This window comes from Crinia signifera, chromosome 4 (assembly GCF_055691185.1).
Source record: "Crinia signifera chromosome 4, ASM5569118v1, whole genome shotgun sequence".
Classification (NCBI taxonomy): domain Eukaryota; kingdom Metazoa; phylum Chordata; class Amphibia; order Anura; family Myobatrachidae; genus Crinia; species Crinia signifera.
Genome location: NC_139220.1, coordinates 173,862,980 through 173,883,388, shown reverse-complemented (window position 1 = coordinate 173,883,388; position 20,409 = coordinate 173,862,980). Strand labels below are relative to the sequence as shown.

Here is a 20,409-nt window from a genome sequence, read left to right as displayed (position 1 = left end):
TTGGCAATATTTGTATGTTTTAAAAAAAAAAATTACTGTTTGTTACCAAAAATCATTTTTCAATAAATTGCACATTTGAATATCTACTTGTCATTATTCTGACTATGTTTCTACTTTAAGTTATTACTTACAAAAAAGTAATAATTGAATGCAGTGACAATAATTTATTATAATAATAAAGAGTGGACACATAGTCCTATACAACCGGCCCTTTGAGGGTGACCAAACTGCTGATGCGGCCCCCGATGAATTTGAGTTTGACACCCCTGGTCTAATGCAATAGTGTATCTCTATGGAGTTCTCAGTGCTGCTCTTTGTATTTGAACAGTACAAAGTTTGTGGATAGTTGAATGCTCAAATTGCAGTGGTCGACATTATGTTGACTCTCACTCACACCACGCACATCATACACTAAATATATGTGTTAGGATGTTAAATGTGATTGGTGCACTTATGCATGACTTGGGTGCGGTTTAACCCTTGTGTTACCGTTCAGTTATGGACTTTTTATTGCAAAGCCTCTATGTAAATGACACTACTGGTACGTGTAATGGGTTTCTGATCCCTGAGGTAGTCAGACATTTGATACATGGGTCCCAGAGGTCTCTGATGCAATAGTAAGTGGTATATTAATGTCAATGGTTCCTCTTAAATGTGTATTGGCTCTGTGGCTCTATGAGGAAATCAATTGTATTTCACACTATTGCGGAGACAACTGTGGATTCATATTGGCATGCTCAAATTAGCATGTCATAGCGGGACTACGTATCGGACCATCACTGCTGCCCTCATGGGGTTCTGTGGGGTCAGCAGCCGATACGTGACACTTTGATTGTGGTGTAACCTGTAGGAAAAAGGTACATGAATCAAAATGCAGTCTATTAAATGAGTGCGCACGAGTAAGCGGCACTGCTAGCTGGCGCGCGCTTCGCTTCCAGCTTTTTCAAATACCGAAGACACTACACAAATACATTTTGCTGCAGATCATTTTGCTGTATTATATTGAAAATACACAGTAGTATAGAAGGATTCTAGTAACCAAGAATAAAAATATGTTCTAACCCCTTTAAACACAAGTGCGGTTCCAGATTTAATTGTTTCTCCATTCACATTTCCCCTCTCTGCTCCATACACTTCAGGCCAAAGGTCAAGATGCAGGTTACTATTAAAGTCATCTTTCAGAATGGAAGGTAAAGGAACAATCGGGACACAATATGGACCTCCAAAGCCTTTGTCACACCTGTAACAATGCAAATGTTAATAATATATATATATATTTTTACTTTTATTTTGCAATACTATTTCCAGAACAGTGGTTCTCACTAATGTTCCAACTGTATACCTCCTGGCAGCCCACTTGCTTAATTTGTACTCCCAACATTTGCAAAGCAATACAGACTATGTGCTTAATTCAGAGACGTAAGTAAAGGCGGTACTTGTTTCCTAGCACGGCCACACCGATCATGATCTTGGGCATCGCAGGTAAAAAAATCGGGTCGGTGGCATCGCATGCGGGCAAAAAAATCGCATGCGATGGTCCCGACGCGATGCCTCTGATTTCCCATAGGGAACAATGTTAAATGCCTCAATTTTCCCAAATCATCATAGGGAACAATGGTAAATGGCCCAGAAACCCCCCAAAACACCCCTGAACAGTGAAATGGCCCCCCCAAATTAGTTAACGCCACCCCACGATCAACGTGAACCCGAAGCGTGGCGAGCGCAGCGAGCCCGCGAGGGGCGGTGGTACGCGTCCTCCGACCTTTTCATACCCCCACTATCCACGTCGGCGTGGAGTTGAGAATAGAATAGTGTGGCGAGCGCAGCGAGCCACCGAGCCCCGCGAGGGGACGCGGATACCTGTGAAGCCCGTGAAGGGACGCGTTTGCCTATGAAGGTATCCGCGTCCCCTCGCGGGGCACGCTGCGCTCGCCACGCTTCGGGCGCGGTGGTTCGCTGCGCTCGCCACACTATTCTATTCTCAACTCCACGCCGACGTGGATAGTGGGGGTATCAAAAGGTCGGAGGACGCGTACCGCCGCCCCTCGCGGGCTCGCTGCGCTCGCCACGCTTCGGGTTCACGTTGATCGTGGGGTGGCGTTAACTAATTTTGGGGGGGGGGGGCCATTTCACTGTTCAGGGGTGTTTTGGGGGGTTTCTGGCCCATTTACCATTGTTCCCTATGATGATTTGGGTAAATTGAGGCATTTAACATTGTTCCCTATGGGAAATCGGGGGCATCGCGTCTGGACCATTTAAGGCTTTTTTAGCCGCCTGCGACGCGACCGACGCGATTTTGACTTTTTTCAATGCATTTCTATGGGAAATCGGGGGCATCGCGTCAGTCGCGTCGCAGACCACTAAAAATTACACCCAATGCCCGCGATTGTGGCCGTGCTAGGAAACAAGTACCGTAAAGGCATTCTCAGCTATGTGAAAAATTATATAAATGTTTTATAGAGACGCCCTTAATTGGTGTCTCTGGTCTGCTGCTGCATACAAAGATCCAACCATTGGATGTACATTGGGCGAACATTGTCCATCTGAGTAACCCTATGGTCATTGTAACTGTGTACAGGATCCCAATCGTAAGCTATAACATGCCTGTATTTGAGTCGCCACTACCCTGGTAGCTCCCAATAACTCTCCCTTACTGTCAATCACTCGAAGAAATTCTCAGATGCATCACTCAGATCTTGCAGACACATGTCAGGTCTATCTCCTTCAGATGCCTCATGCTGAATTTGCATTTTAATTGTACGAAATTGCTCAGCTGCTTCCCTGCGCTTCCAACATGTGCTGACAGGTGGTATTTCATGCCCTACCATCCACTAGGGCGTGGTGGGAGAATAAAATAGTGTGCCGAGCACGTCGATGCACCGTGCCCCAAGCATGGCGAGCGAAGTGAGCGATGCGAGGGGCTGCAGTCGACATTCGGGTAAAAAAAACAGTAAAACACCCATGTCGACTACGCGACCTGTCGACCTAACCCATGTCGACCTAAACCCATGTCGACCTAGGCACCTGTTGACCTTCAACCATGTTGACCTAGAACCCTGTCGAACTAGTTGCATGTCGACCTAACGGTGTCGACTTAATGACTGTCGACCTAAGTGTGGTCGATAAAACGATCCACACCCAAATGAATGATGTGAGTAATGGCCCCTTATCAATTGATCAGATCCTAATTACAACCATACTGTAGTTACTTTCCGTTCTTATAGAAGAAATATCACTGTGAACTTGCACAACTGTTATTAAATAATATTATCAATGAATTCATCAATTGATAATATGCAGTTAGTAAATCTTTCTAAACATGATGACCCATAATATAATAAACATCCATATATTGCAAATATACAAATAGTGCTACTAACAAAACTATAGATGTTCGTGGAGATTGCTATCGTTACAAAAAATGTGATGATATCCATATAAAATCAGTTTGTCGTTTCTGTACTAGATTGTAAAATATTATTGTATTGCCAGTCTTGTGTTATATTACCTGAGTTTTCATAGACAATTTTTGCACTATACCCCATCCTCCCCCTTTCCTACTTTAAACTACTGCCATACACCTGTTATGCAAACGTGATTTATGACTTACATACAGCGGCCTGAATCACATATCCCGTGTCCTGAACACATCCAAGGACATCCTGATGAAAGAATAACATTATCGATGGCCCAGGCATCAGCGCCAGGCCCATAATTTCTCTGTATCCATCTAAAGCGAGTCCTTGGAGAACTGCAATAAAATCAGACACAAAACAGCCCCATCCAGTTTGCATCACAAAGTGATATCACAATTTACAGCCAACACAGCATGATAATATTTAATATGCAGAGATTGCAAGTTGTAGTCTTCAAGTCATGGGATCTTACAATAAATACAGTCATTTACTGTTTTACATAAAATAATTGCATTGCATTTGAAAATGGTAGCATATCTTCATACATAATGAAATATGTGCACATTTGTCAATTGGGCCTGTGCTGTTTTGTTAACAATTGCAGGAGACCTTGCATCAATTTACCATGCTTACCCCCAATATCAAATAATAATAAAAAAAAATGGTTGTAGTATTTTTTAGCACAAAACCTGCATGTCTCCATGGAAATTTTGCCCCACCCCTATGCAAAGTGGAGCCAAACAAAGGAATTTCCCTGTGAGGGGATGGGGCCTAATGACGTAATTAGCCACAACCGTCACAACCCACCTGCATCTCCTCTCCGGGCTTCTCCCAGAGAGGAAAAGGTAGGCGAGTATGATATTATGGCCGGAGTATGAACGCTGTTCCGGCCGTTGTACGTCCTCGCCCAGCCCCACAACCATCAGTATGGGCCGAATTTGGCTCCATCCGATTGTTATGGACGATACATTGGGGGGTATTCAATGCTGCAGTGAGCGGCCAGCGAGGGGGTTAAACAGCGAGGATTGCAGAAAACCAGCGATCCTCGCTATTTAACCCCCGCGCCGGCCGCTCGCTCTATTCAACGTTCTGGGGAAATCCTCACCACCACAGGACGGCGAGAATTCCCCAAAACAGCGAGACCCGCGGCTACTGCAGAAAACTCGCTGTTTTTATCCGCGAGTCTCGCTGCTTCTGGAGCCGCATACGCCAATTCTCCCTCGCTCAAAAAATGGAGCGAGGGGGAATTGGCGTATGCGGAGGGTGTGTTGAATACTGTCAGGGTGAGTGGTGACAGCGAGCAGGAAGCCCTGCTCGCTGTCACCACTCGCAAACAGCATTGAATACCTGCCATTATGTTGCTTATTTTATACAATAGTACCTTAGACAAATACACACACAACACAATGAACCTCACAATCTGTTATTGGAGACTGTAGAAAAACTGGAGCACCCCAATAAAACACAAATATGGAAAAAAACACCTAAACTTTAAACAAACAGGGCCATTGATAAATCAAAACTATAATCACAATGATGGACACTGGTGCATATACAAGACATAAAAGCTGATAATATTGTATTCGAAGCAACATTAAGATATAATTGAAAAGATGTGTATATACATCTATTTATTTGACTGCTGCAGTTTGAGGAGTTAAAGGGTGGCTCGGACAAGGCCGGATTAAGGTTTGTGGGGCCCAAGGCACTTAAGACAGGGAGCCCTAAAGGAAAGCAGTCTCTGTACTACTTACACACTGAGACAAGAATCAGGGGAGCTAGTAATGTCACTGTGCTCAGGCCAGGGGGGCCCTGACAGAATCCCTTGCAACCCTCCTTAATCTGGTTATGGGATTGGATCCTTGGAAATAACTTTCAGGTTTAGAACCTGATGCCAGACGGTGGCCATGCAATAGTGAGGGCTGTGTACACTAATGTATATTAATAATGTATATTATATGTGTAATATAATAATGGATATTTATTATTATTTCAGGTCTTGTGGGATATATCAGTCAGATATTTTATTAATTATTAATGTATTATAACCTTTGTTTCACCATTTTGGTTTCACCATACAGCTTAATTGAACAATACAGTAACAACAATATCTCCAAATTAAAGAGTCTTTAAATCTGGAAGTTGTAAGGGTAGTACATAGTTACTTGATGATTTGAGGGTCAGTATGAATGTGTACTATTATATTACTATAATACTGTATTTTTCTTTATATAGCTACAAAATATGTATCTATGCTGCATAATCATGGAGAATAATTTGAACATACCAGTAAAATAACAGGGAAAGAACTCTGTTTAGAAGGACTTACAGTGTAAAGCAGATATGGTAAATGAAACATAGAAAAGTGCTTGTTTTGTACAGTGGGCCAACCAAGCGCAAACCATAAACTTTGAATTTTGTCAAATATTAAATACTGTATATAGGGAAAAACAGTAAAAACAAAACCAAGGGTGTATAGTGATACTATTGTAATAAAAAGGAAATACACTGTGGAGGTCAGGTGTGATGAAGGATAAAGTTAGATACAAACCTATAAATATATCAGCAGTATACTTGGTCAATTTGATAAGCAGACGCCAAGCGCCCAGATTTGCAAACATTACATTTGCCATAAGCAGTTTCTTTCAAATTATTTCTAGCATATTTAACTTGCATGTTCATATATTTAAACAAGCAGATACTATATTTGTTTAGTTTGTTCATATACTAAATAGTGCTATTTTACTTGTTTTATTGTTGAAAATCAGACATAATACTTTTCAACTTACATTGTTGATGGTGGAAGATAGACAGTGATTCTTTTCCAGTTCTGGAACCTTTCAGATGAGTAGACTGAGCTCTCTGTATAATGCAAGCAGCCGATACTTGGGGGCACACACTCCTCCGTAACCTGGTGCCAATCTCTTCCATTATTTATTGAGTACTGTAATTGAACTGTGTGGGAATCAGTAAATAGCTTACTACAGCCCATGCTCAACTCAAATTGTAGAGAGGTGGAAGGCATCACTTGAAAATCCCACGTCTCTGCATACCGAGGTTTTCCTGTAAAAAAAAAAAAAGTATATTTTAAGAAGGCGTGAAAGACTTAGCGGTAAGCCGCGGTAATTATCCACAGGCTAATTGGCCAGCCGTGGCTTTTCAATTACAGACCACGGGTTGCACTTAACAAGGATTTCTATTAAAGTCTGAGGGAGGCTTGAGACAGAAATCTAAGGTAAGTGGCCTTATAGTGGGGGCTGCAAAGATGATAATCCATAGATCTGGGTACTTGACCCGAGACATATGGGTTAACTAATGTTAAAAGCTACCACCCTTTTCCTAAAAGCAGTAAATTGCTGCATCCCTTACTTATTTGCCACTGGTGCCTGGAAAAAATTCTAACCATTAACAGGAACTGAGGAAAATATTTTTTTCTATTGTATACAATCCATTTATTTTCCTACTCATTATGGCACTAAAAGAGTCTGGAGCTGCATGGGTCTGTGTGCCTGTAAGTGGAAAGCTGGGACGCCTACTGATTTTATGCCAAGTGCTACAACTGTCATCATTAGTATGGGCACTTGCGCCAGCCCCTGCCAGGTACAATAAATCTGTCAGAAACTGACTGCCCTTTCTTGTATGCTTGGCATAAGCTGGCCATATATTAGAACGATGAATGCATGATTTTGATGGCTCTTACGATGCATTGTATATTTTTGTGTGCACATCTTGAGGTGTTTTTGTACAATTATGATTCGATGCATGGGCCCGAGGGTCATGAGATGGATCCTATGATCTTATGTGCTGAGCAAATGATCTGTCAAGAGTGGGTGCAGATCAAGTAAGTACATCATTAGCACATTGTGTGTCAAAATGCACCATCTCGTGAGTCAGGGAACTGCCGGGGAATTCAAGGGAAATCATCAGACGACTCTGATTGGATGATGGTCATTCTAATATATGGCCAGCATCAGACTCACACAGAGATTTAGATATATACCAATGTCTCTCTCACATGTAAGAGAGGTTCTGTGTCTTATCAATGTCACTGCCCAGTTCCCACCCCAAAATGCCCAATTTCTCAGAAAGACTGATCTGGGCAAGTTCAGTGTCTCCAAACACTTAGCCAGAATGCAGCAAAACACTTCTCAAGGCTGCACTCATTAATTTGATATGTGACACCTGTCCATACTGTATGTGTGCGAATGAGTCTGAACACATAATGCTGCGATGCAGCAGCTGCAGCTCATTTCAAGCTACGTTCTGTTGTGCTTCATGTGACTTTATACATACTGTATTTACAAGTATGTCTTGTGCAGTTCAAGTCGCAGGCTGGTGTGTCTGGTACAGATTCAGTTGTGTTTTGCTGTGTCTGATGCAAATTGAAAGTAAAAGTTACTACTCGGCGCAATGCAGCATGGCTCGCCTGCAACAGGCACCTCACAAGTCTAGGTATATGAAGACACATATGCGTGTGTGTCTATCTAGTTATGTACTGCACAGTTGTAGAAAGTCACGTCACATATGTTGATATGTATCATATTTAAGTTCTACACGCATAACCCTCTGAGGCACTTATGTATTATATAGCTTCCCTTCTGGACTTGTAACTTGTTGGGACTGCTATGCTATTACTGATGCCTGTCCTTGTGTTTCCCTCCTATGTCCCTATAGATTGTAAGCTTGCAGCAGGGCCCTCTAACCACCAAGTCTGTCTGTTGTTACCCAGTTTGTTTTATCACTGTTTACTATTGTAAAGCGCAACGGAATCTGCTGCGCTATATAAGAAACTGCAAATAAATAAATATGTACTATACGATTATAGTCATACAATATTGTCAGTGATATCCAATATGATATCCAATAACCATATATACCTAACTGTTATAAAACATACTCTGCTCATTTTAAAGTGAGTGAGGATGCCCCAGTAGTGTATGTGCAACACAGATTTTGGTCACCATGAAAGGTGTGAGTTGCCATTGCTGCTTCATTGATACACTGGCAACAGCATCACATCTTGTACCCCTCGTGGCCTGCTCTAAGCCTGGATTTACACATTGGGTGAGATTTAATAGGATTAGAGATTCAGAAAGTGAGAGATTTGGTAAGAAATCTCCAGTTTTTTTAAAGCGGAAATCATTTACACTGCAAAATCAAACTGGTTTAGCAGTGTAAATGATTGCCGCTTTAAAAACCTGGAGATTTCTTACCAAATCTCTCACTTTCTGAATCTCTCATCCTATTAAATCTCACCCAATGTTTGCTTGCAGCTCGGTGAACAATTTTGTGCAGGCTGCTGTGTAGCTACATCACACCAAATTGGATTGACCATTTAGATTATTTAAAAAAATGACTTTCTGTGAGTAAGGGGCGAGAGTGACACCATTTCAGATGGTGCCAGGAGAACGGATAGACACACTAGTGTAATGTGTAACTGAACATATACTGCACATTATTCAATTGACATTTTATATTAGAGTTATTAAAGTAAAGAAATATATAAATGTAGATATATTGCTTTTCAAAAAATAGGTCCTAATCAGGTAGATAAACCACAGCTAGTTTGCAATGATTTAGAAATACATACCTATGTTGTCAGTAAACACAAGTGCTGTATCCATGGATAGACAGTCAATGTCTACCTGGCCTCCTTGGATCCTGTACCAGTTTGCTTTCAAATCAACGGAACCATCAAATCTATCCTGAAAACCCATCCTAGAGCTGTCATTCATTCCGATGAGGACATCATCTAATGCCCAATGACCTGACTGCGTTCCTGGAATATCATAATTACAATATATAAAGACAATAATGCAACAACTAAAACAGGTCATCCACCATCTGATATTGTGCTGTTTTGGGATGAGTTAGACAATAACCAAAGGAACATGTTTATGTTCATCACCTAGGTGATGGTTCACGGAGGTGTAGTCACGCCCCCTGGAGAAGCTGGGTGCGTTGGCGCGAGGTCGCGCCTGTGACCTCATCAGGTCTCCACGGGAGCTGGCTGTGGAGGAGGGTGCACGGGTGTCTGTCACGATTTTCATCAATATATGTAAGTATGTTTTTGTGTTGTTTGCATATCTTGATAAAGGGCATAACAGCCCGAAACGTTGATAAGCATTTCCGACTGAGTCGCTGTTTTACTACTGCTGATACTGCTGTATTGAGTCAAGCTTTCCTACATTTATTCTTTTAACCACTACACCACGACAGTCCATCTGTATACCGGAATGTTTATTTACATACAGTATTATAGGGTGTGGTATAGGGTTCCAACAGTCGGGATTCCGACAGTCATTAGCCAGACGTCGGGATCCCGACTGGCTGGGCCCAGACAGCATGGTGAGCGCAAAAAAGCCCATTGCGGGCACTGTGACTCACTACGCTCGCCACCTATTCTATTCTCCCTCTATGGGAGTCATGGACCCCCACGAGGGAGAAGAGCCGGTAGCCATCAGGCTCCCGTGTGTCAGGGTTTTGACTGTCGGGATCCCGATGTCGGGTAAATGACTGTTGGGATCCCGACTGTCGGGACCCCGTCCGGCAACCGTATTATATACACATAATATAATGGTTGCAAGTCAGACTCATAAATTAGGCCACACACTTGACGTTATGAATGTTTAAATGGAGAGTGAGAAGTACAAGCTACTATACCAAGACAGGCTCATAGAATCTCTTCTCCACAACCTCTCCTGTTATGGATAATTGCATTATAAGTGGTAAAGGAATTGCACCAGTAAAACCAGGAATATGGTATATGTATCACACTACACTTATTCTCAACAAGTGCTGTAATATAACCTACCATGCTGCGGTTGCCACCATCTGAAAGCAGTAGCAGACGTCTTGGCATCACGGGGTAAATCGATAGAGATTATTTGTGGATCCAAATATGACAAGAAATCCAATTCACGCAAGAGATTCCAGCTAATACCATTATCATTTGTATACTGGACCATAATACCTAAAAAATACAAAAGCCAGAATCTTTTAGAACTATGGAACATCTACTGTATAACATAAGGGACAGTATTAATTTGCTATCCTGTACTCTATCATATATGTGGCTGCAACTTTATGTAAATAGGAATATTATCGATTCCAGGCTGTAACCTGATCTTCTGTATGCCGCACTACTTAAGCAAAATACAATGACAATATAACTCATTTTTTACAATTTTGTGGCAGAAATGGTTTGAAACTCACAAATGGGAGATAACATTATCTGATTATCCCACAAGGAGAACTGGAACTAATTTTTCCAAAACTACAATATTTCACTATTAGTGCAATTCATTATGTACTTAAGCCTCATTCACACACACACATACAATAGAGGATTTTTTTTTAAAGATATCACTCAGATGGGCCCTTCTGAGTGATATAATTTAAAAAAAAAAAAAACATTTAGTGTGTAGAGTCAATATCAGTAAGGATGCTTGCTCCTGCACATCAATAACAACAACCCACACATCGTCTGTACTGCATGCAGCAGCCGGGGGGTGTATGCTCACCGCCAATAACATTAATGATATCGGCAGTAGAGGGCGTTGCCTAGTGTGTATGGGGCTTTACTGTACAGACAGGTTCCTACTGAAAGATGTGTGTGGGTATTGACTAACTACAAGATTATTCAGTTTCTAAGCACATATAAATGTAGGTATGTAAAGGATTGCAGTTATCATGTTGGGATCAGATCATGATATTTTTGTAGGGTTTAAAATCTATATATAATTGTTTGACTGTCAAAAGGGTGAGTCTGCATCTCAGATTGTGTATCAAATTATTGTGTGCAACCTGCAGTATGTAACTTTATTCATTTAAAAATATTATTAACACAACAATTATAACAAAATAATAATTACAAAAAAACTAATTGTGTACATTGCATCATAGTTGTGCATAAATGTTGAAAACACGGTCTCTTTGTTTAACGTTTTACATGTTAACATCCTCTATTTACCAGAAAAAGCTGAAAAATGCCTGTGGGATATAAATGATGCCTATAACGAAGCATCTGACAAATAGAAGTTTTTGTGTTATATGCGTATCTAGCACTCAGACATCTCTGTGGTGTCTCCTTGCAGCTGCAAACATCCCTGCAACAAGTGAGGTCATGCCAGCTTCTAGGTAGGGACCCATGCCGAGTTAATGTGCGTCTCAGAGAGCGCATTATCGGAGACTGAAAGTTTGAAGCATACACCACTTGTTTCATTTATTCTCTATTTCTTACATACTGTATGTAGGCATTTTGTAGGGTGATTTGTTTTTAACACTTTCCATGAGCTGCACTTGTTTTGAAGCATAAATACAGAATTTTGTATAAATGTACTGTATTACATGAGAAAAGGAAGCAAATGTAATTAAATAACAATAACATATCATTAGAATAATGTCATATAGGGGGAAATTTACCAATATGAAAAACCTAGTTTTTCGTATTAGTATTTTCCCTACGACTGCATACGACTGTTTCAGTCGTATGCAAAGTCGTGTTCCGGAGGGTCATTTACAAAGCAGTCAGATACGACTGCTTTGTAACCCTCCGATGGTGTAGGAATTCGTATTAGCAGCCGTATATACGGCCGCTAATACGAATTATTTGTAGCAGTCTGCACGGATCAGTCAGATCCGTGCAGGCTGCAATGTGTAAAAAATAAATAAATAAATAAATAAAAAAACGGCGTGGGGTCCCCCCCACAGCCGAAACCAGCACCAGGCTGACAGAGCCTGGAGCCGGTAATTAAAAATCAGGGAACCCGACAAATAGGGGTTCCCTGATTTTTAACAACCAGCCCCAGGCTCCTGCTCTGGGGCTGGTTCCCAAAATACGGGGGACAAAATGACTAGGGGTCCCCCGTATTTTAAGAACCAGCCCCAGGCAAAACCAGCCAGCAGGGTAATGCCACAGCCGGGGGGAGACTTTTTATGCAAGTCCCCCCAGCCAAAGCATTAACCCTACCGACCAGTCAGCCTGGCCAGGGGCCCTGGGGGAGTGGGGACCCCCCCAATAAAGGGGTCCCCCCCCTCCAGGACTTACCTGACCAGGCTGAAGCCAGGTGCTGTCCTCGATGCCCCTGGGCGGTGGGCATCGAGCTGATTACGGTGTAAAAAATAGAACAAACTATTGTTTTTTACTGTGGCACTACAAGTGCCAGCAAGCCTCCCCAGCAAGCTGGGACTTGGAGAACCACAAGTCCCAGCCTGCTGGGCATTAAAGGGCCCGCTGCGTCTTGTAGTGCCACAGTAAAAAAAATAGTTAAATAAAACACACTGACACCCATTTTAAATAAAAGTTTAATACACACATTACATACATACTGATACTTACCTTTCTTGATCCCGTAGGTAGCCCTGGTCCTGATGTCCTGTGTCGTCCTCCAGGTCCATGTCGGCTGTCTGCGTCGTCCTCCAGGTCCATGTCGACGGTCCGTGTCGTCCTCCAGGTCCATGGCGGTGTCCGGGTCCGAAGAAATCCATGTTGGAGCTGTGGAAGGAAATCCTACTCACCTGGTCCTGCGCTGAAGAAGTCTTCTCTTGATCCGACGTAATCCAGGTAATGTTGAAGCTGTCGCCGGTCCCCGCTGTCTCCGCATCGCGCTGAGGAGAGATGCTGAGATGTTTCATATTCGGCGCCTCTCCTCAGACTGAATTCTATTGGCCGCCTAGCAGGCCAATCAGGAGCCGAGTAAGTCGGCTCCTGATTGGCCTGCTAGGCGGCCAATAGAATTCAGTCTGAGGAGAGGCGCCGAATATGAAACATCTCAGCATCTCTCCTCAGCGCGATGCAGAGACAGCGGAGACAGCGGGGACCGGCGACAGCTTCAACATTACCTGGATTACGTCGGATCAAGAGAAGACTTCTTCAGCGCAGGACCAGGTGAGTAGGATTTCCTTCCACAGCTCCAACATGGATTTCTTCGGACCCGGACACCGCCATGGACCTGGAGGACGACACGGACCGTCGACATGTTTTTCTCTTAATTTTTTTTTTTTTTTTTTTTATGTTTTTTTTTTTTATATATAGTATTGTAATATTTTTGTCTTTTCTCTTTTTCTGTGTACGTATGGAGGGGTTAATAAGTGTGCCTAAGGGGGTTGGGCATATGGGGTGGGGGGAGGGGGGTAATTGTTTTTGTTTTTGTGTAGAAATGTGTAAGAGGACGGCGGAGTGCCAGGGCATTGATGGTAATAGTTTTGTTTTCAGTGAGAGATATAGAAGGTGCATGAAATGTGTTATTAATGCCCATCTTTATGTAATATTGGTCTATTGGTACATCTATATTCATGTGTTGATTAGATGGTTCGTATCTTAGCATGGAACACTAGAGGTATAAATGATAAGGTGAAGCGCTCTTTGGTTATGCGCCAGGTGAGACAAAACAAAGCAGAAATAATATGTTTGTCCGAGACCCACCTTACAGGCACGAATCTTCGAGCCCTGAACAGGCCCTGGATAAATCAGGCATACCATGCTCCTTTCACCTCACATGCAAGAGGTATCTCAGTCTTGTTTAAAAAAACTGTTACATTTAAATGCAATAGAGTTAAAGTGGACCCAGGTGGTCGATATATTTTTATAGAGGGCATAATTAATACTAAATATCTACAACTGCTAGCCATCTATATCCCACCCCCCTTTGCATTTGATGTGCTGATCGCAGCTGCCGATTTTGTGGCAACTACACCAGAGGTGCCAATAATCTGTATCGGTGACTTTAACAACGTGCTTGACCCTAGTTTGGATAGGTGGAGTAGGACTCAGGCAGGTTGTAGTAATGACAGGTGTTCCAAGAATTTTAAAAATTTTGTAGACAACTTGGGCTGGATAGATCCTTGGAGGGTGAGGAACCCAGTAACAAAGCAATATTCATGTTTTTCAACATCATACATAGCGTTTTCAAGAATAGATCTTGCCCTGGTGTCTAAGGAATTGTTACCATCTATAGTAAATGTATGCTACAAAACGAGAGGTATTTCAGACCACTCCCCGTTGGAACTGGAGATAGATGACTCCATTAGTAGATACGGATCCTTCTGGAAGTTTAATGCTACATGGCTAACAAACATAGAGGCCATGTCAGGTCTAACGGAGCAGTGGTCTGAATATTGGGCGTTCAACAAAGGCTCAGCACCAGATATGATAATTTGGGATGCTTTCAAAGCCTATGTGCGAGGCACCCTTAAAAAAAAAACAGGTGAGATAAAAAGAGCAAGTAGGCAAAAAATTTTAGACCTCGAGAACGCTTGTAATATTTGCGAAGCAAAATACTTAGTAGATAAAACCCCTGCAGCTAAATTGGCATGGGACCAGGCCAGAGAAAAATGGCTTGATTTCATAAAATCTGAAAATATAAGATATACAAAAATCAACACCCAGAGGTTTTATGCCTTTTCAGATAAGGTGGGCAGCTATCTAGCATATCTTGCACGGGTGGAAAAGCCCTCGAATGCGGTTCATGAGGTTCTGGATAAAAACGGGGATATGCAATATAGCATTGAGAATATCGGTATAGTATTTAAAGATTTTTATGAAACCCTGTACTCTTCTAGTAATCGATTTAATTCCCTGCAAGTGCAGAGCTTCCTGAACGGCATTGAATTACCTTCCCTGCACCCAGATGATAGTACTGCCTTAGATGCCCCCATAAGTTTAGATGAAATAATACATGCCATAGAGATGCTTCCAGGGGGGAAGGCCCCTGGCCTAGATGGCCTACCTATAGACGTATATAAAAAATATGTAACATTTTTTGCCCCATTATTGATAGAACTTTTTTCATCATGCTTTGAAACAGGTACATGCCCTCATACCATGTTGGAGGCTAAAATTATATTATTATTGAAACAAGGGAAAAACCCCACTGACCCTGAGGCATATAGACCAATCTCTTTGATTCCTGCCGAGGCGAAAATATTGGCTAAGATACTAGTGACTAGGCTGAACAAATGCATGGAAAAAATTATTCACCCCAATCAGACTGGGTTCTTACCAGGTAAATCTACATCGTTAAATATTAGAAAGGTGTTTAGGCACCTACAGATCCCGCAGAACATTACGGATACATCGGCAATAATGACCTTGGATGCCGCCAAGGCATTCGATGCTGTCGAATGGGAATATTTATGGGCAACCCTGAAATCATTCGGCATAGGTGAAAAATTCATTAGATGGATTCAAATCTTATATAATAACCCTACAGCTAGGGTGTCCATAAATGGCTGGACATCCGCTGCCTTTACCCTACAGCGTGGGACGAGGCAGGGCTGTCCATTATCACCAAGCCTATTTTCTTTAGCAATCGAGCCCCTTGCGTGCGCCTTGAGGTCTAGTCTCGAGTTTGAGGGTTTTGCAGCTGGCAGTAACCCGGATAAAGTGGCATTATATGCCGATGATCTGTTGATCTTCATGCGGGACTATACAACATCAGCAATTAAAGTACTAAACCTGATTGAAAACCATGGGAAATACTCAGGCTTCAGTATAAATACTAATAAATCCAGCATAATGGCCCTGAAACAGTGCGCTCCTGGTGAGCGACAGATGGTTCTACCTATCAATTGGACCGATTCCTTCAAATATTTAGGGATAATGGTATCGAGAGATCCTTATAAATTTTGTCAGCTGAATATGCAACCACTGTTGGATTTTATCACAGTAAAATTTAAATCCTGGAGCAAGCTGCTCCTTACCGTTACAGGTCGGATCAACTTGATAAAAATGATTATTTTACCTAAAATCCTGTATATTGTTCAGCAGTCGCCGGTATATTTGCCAATATCCATGTTCCAAAAACTTAATTCCTTGATATCATCATTTATATGGAGTAATAGCAGGGTCAAAATCCAAATGTGCACTCTAACGAGGGAAAAAACCCAGGGTGGGCTTGCTTTGCCTAATTTCAGATGGTACTATCTAGCGGGGCAACTGTCACATATCAGGGACTGGGTCATTTTTGAGAACAACAACAGTATAGTCCAAATCCTGTTGGGCCAAAATAACGGCAAATGCACCCCGCTTCAATATTTATTGAAGGGTAAAATAGCCCAAAGTGATCCCCCCTTGGTGACCCAGGCGGTCAAAATCTGGCAGGAAGCCAATAACCTCACTCGGTTCTCCGACATCGAGCTAGACCACCCCCTATCAGACTACGTGAAATTTTGGGAATTGAAAACACTCCAGCCCGATGCGGCTTGGGGTCTATATGGGGTGACAGCTCTCAGTCAATTTTATGACCATGGGGTTATTAAATCTTACACAAATTTAGCACTAGAGTTTTCATTGCCAAAAGCGTTCTTCTTTAGATTTTTACAGATCAGGAATGCGTTAGAAACCCAATTTAAAAATAATATACCATCTTTTTCCGCCTCTCCAATTAAAGTAGAACTACTAAAGGAGGGAGGAAAAAAAAAGTTGTGTCTAGGCTCTACAGTGCAATCTCAGAGGCAGATAGTGCTGGCAGGTTGGATTCGCTAGCTAAAAAATGGGAGGACGACGTGGGCGTATTCTCGGCTGGTGAATGGGAAAAGGCCCTATCGTCAATACAATATGCAACTAATTCTATAAGAATGCAACAGGTGCAGATGTACGTGTTGCATAGAACATACATATCTACAACCCGATTGGTTAAGATGCATGCCAGGGCATCCCCCACATGTCCTAAATGTAACAGGACGGAGGGAACATTTTGGCACCTCCTCTGGGAATGCACTGTGGTAAAAAAAATTTGGGATGAAGTAAAATTAACCCTCAGTCAAACAAATATTCCCATCTCCACCCTCAACCCTAAAAGTTGTATATTATCTATTTGCAATGACGGCTGCCTGAGCAAATATGACAAGTTATATATATATAATGTATGCGCAACCGCCAAAATGATGATAGCTAGAACCTGGCATTCAAAAAACGGTCCTGATTTTGTCGCATGGATAGCGTTAGTTAATTACACAGTTGCACAGGAAAAATTTATATACTTAGGTAGGAATAAACTAAGCACATTTTTTAATATTTGGCACAGATGGAATGCATCTGCGTATGCAGCACGCTGAAATTAGCAGCAAATTAAGTTTAAAACACGTAATATTATATGGGGTATAGTTCCCCCTCTTTTTTCTCGTTATTTATGTATCTTTATTGTTTTTGAGGGGCTTCTCCCCCTCTTTTCATCTTTCTCATTTTTCCTTCTTTAAATTCACTTTTTTTCCTTCCCCGGTACTACTACTTCGCCACCTGGTTATGATATATTAATTTTCAGTATAGGCACATGCACTTTAAAATATATATATATCAATTATAAACTATTGCAACGGAAATACAGGACAATGTAGATGACCAGGTTAACACTGCTCAATATATGTAATATGATAATGTATATAACTCTGTCTATTGATGGGTGGGGTGGGAGGAGGGATGTGGGTTGAGGGGGAGCTGAGGTGGATGTGCCAGAGGGGGTATAAGCCTTCTCGTGTATAAATGTATGTCAATGCCATGGTTCTTCTGCATTCATCAAGTGAATGTAAGCGGCAAGTACCGCCACGTCCTCTCCGTTTTGTGTTTGTGTAATGTGTAGATGGGGTGTCGTACACTCCGCCTAAATTGTCAATGTATGTTTTAAATGTTTTCTGATTTCTGTTTGTTTTTTATATAAATGCAAATAAAGATGAATTTATAATAAAAAAAAAAAAAAAAAAAAAATGTCCCCCATAATATCATATGTGTGCACAGTAACTGACATGGGGGTTGCCACTCTAGGACTTCCCCCTCTCTGCCAGATCACAGACTACCTCCTCCACCCCTTGCTCTGAGACACAGACTGCTCATATGAGCCACCCTGGTAAGCACTGAGTCTATGGGGTTTATTTACTAAGATGAGATTTCTATTTCAGATGGGAGGTTGCTAAGGGCAACCAATCAGAATCTACTTATTTATTTAGCACCTTCTACAAGATAATAAATAGAATCTGACTGGTTGCTCATAGCAACATCCCATCTGAATTAGAACTCCCATCTTAATAAATAAAGGGGGGGAGAGGCTATGTCCATATTGTGGTGGAGGGGGAAAGCACCAGAGTGTCACCCCCAAGTCAGCTCTTACACATGCCTATGAATAATATAAGGATGACTGTATTATATAGAACAATACAAAAATTAATTGTGTATTATTCTAACCATTTTTATAGTCAAATATCTGGAGTATACTGGTGTATGACAGGCGAGGCACTGCCTACCCTGACTGCACTTTACTGGTGACAAGTAATGCTGGGCATACACACACTACAATTATCTGACCATAGGCGTGCACAGCACATTTTATTAGAGGGTGCACCGTCAAAGGGATGTGCCTAGCACTACCTATTGGGCATGTCTAGCAGCACCTATTGGGCGTGTTTAACACCACCAATCAGGCGTGTCTACCATCATCTATTGGCACTCGCTACAATATAAAACGTCTCTCAGCCACACCATAATCTCCTGCCTATTTCAGTTTTAAACTTCTAATTACTCTGTGTAACAGTACATACAAATACAGTCAGAAACATACATGGATGACACAGGTATGTAGTGATAGGACAATGGTCTACTACAATTAACACTGCAAACCCACATAATTGACTTTTTTTAATACAATACAGTTCTAAAACTCAAAAGTCTTTGGCAAAAGGTATTGCTGGTATTGCTAGTGGCAGGGAGGTGTTCATAGGGGTGGGCACAGCATTAGGGGGTTCCTGTGCACCCCTAACACTCACGCCTATGTATCTGACCCAACATCAGCAGATTGGCTTTGCATTTGTGAGATCTCTCACATGTATGTCCACAAAATGTGCAGGGTCTGAGGCAGGCACACAAAATGCATGTCGGTCTGACAGGCATTGTATCTGCATGGGTATGGTTTACAGACATAGGGGGGTATTCTGGTTGATTGCGAATGGTGGATTGGCCGCTACCGATTCGCAGCATGTGTTCACATGCACTGACTGCGAATGGATGTTTTACATAAACATCCATTGGCAGCCTGCGGGGTAGCACCCACATCATAAGATGGTTCCATGTGGAACATGCACGCAGATCTAAGGTTGCTCAGAGCACATTCTGAGGGAAGTGGGTGGGAAGCTGACATGCGGTGATGTCAGCTGCCGGCCCCCGCGTCATCCGTCCATTAGCATGTGAACGCCCAACGTTCTCATTGGAACACCCATGAAACGCTGGGCATTCCCATATGCTAATGGTATGCCCCCCCTCACCACACCCCCGCCCACCAGCCGCAAGGTTGGGTGCATACACCCGGCGAACATTCTGTTCACTGTGGCCACGCGCACCAAGGGCATGCACATTGCGCATGCGCAAAGTAAAAACATCGGCCCCCTGCGAACGCACATGGCACTGCGAATGGACCAGAATAAGGTCCATGGTCAATGGGCACATCAGAATTAAAGAAAGTCAGAAAGTGAATACACTATAAGCTTGCTATCTCTGTAGATTTCAGTATGATAACACAGTCTTAAACTGGATTTGCATTCCAAGATAACAACATTTGCAGCAACGCCACCTTCTCCGTGGAATCAAGAATGTAAATGCCCAGATGACCATGCCATCCTTTGTTGAATGCAGGCTAGGCACAACTGTGGCAAGCAGGAGATATTGCATTTACCGTGTCATTCCCTGGCCTGGAGAGCGAATCGCTGCTGCCATACAATATTTACCTTCATTTCTTGACTTTGCTTTTATACAAGATGAGCCACTATTTCTACTTCCAATCTGTATGAAAAACTGAACTAATCTGTAAATGAGAAAAAAAAAACAGAAAACAAGAAAGATAATATTATCAATATTAATAACAATGTCATACAGCTCAACAATAAATAATTTGTTCCACAATGGGGCCCAATGATCTATTACATGCTATGTTCAACGTTCAAATCAGTGTATGGATTTTTTTAATCAATATTTTAATTAAGTTTAATAATAAAAGCGACATAAAAAAGG

The 20,409-nt window shown here is 42.1% G+C and overlaps 1 protein-coding gene across 4 annotated transcripts in view; it reads right to left on the bottom strand.

Moving 5' to 3' along the window:
* The window catches only part of RELN (reelin), a 479,555-nt gene that overhangs the window by 77,274 nt on the left and 381,872 nt on the right, over window positions 1–20,409 (bottom strand). For all 4 annotated transcript variants that reach the window (XM_083183017.1, XM_083183019.1, XM_083183018.1 and 1 more), the window contains exons 31-36: window positions 20,127–20,203; window positions 10,231–10,389; window positions 9,007–9,195; window positions 6,206–6,479; window positions 3,611–3,751; window positions 1,063–1,240 (exon numbers count right to left, since the gene is read on the bottom strand). In XM_083183017.1, coding sequence (XP_083039143.1) covers window positions 1,063–1,240; window positions 3,611–3,751; window positions 6,206–6,479; window positions 9,007–9,195; window positions 10,231–10,389; window positions 20,127–20,203 — 1,018 coding nt within the window. The remainder of the gene's footprint in view (window positions 1–1,062; window positions 1,241–3,610; window positions 3,752–6,205; window positions 6,480–9,006; window positions 9,196–10,230; window positions 10,390–20,126; window positions 20,204–20,409) is intronic.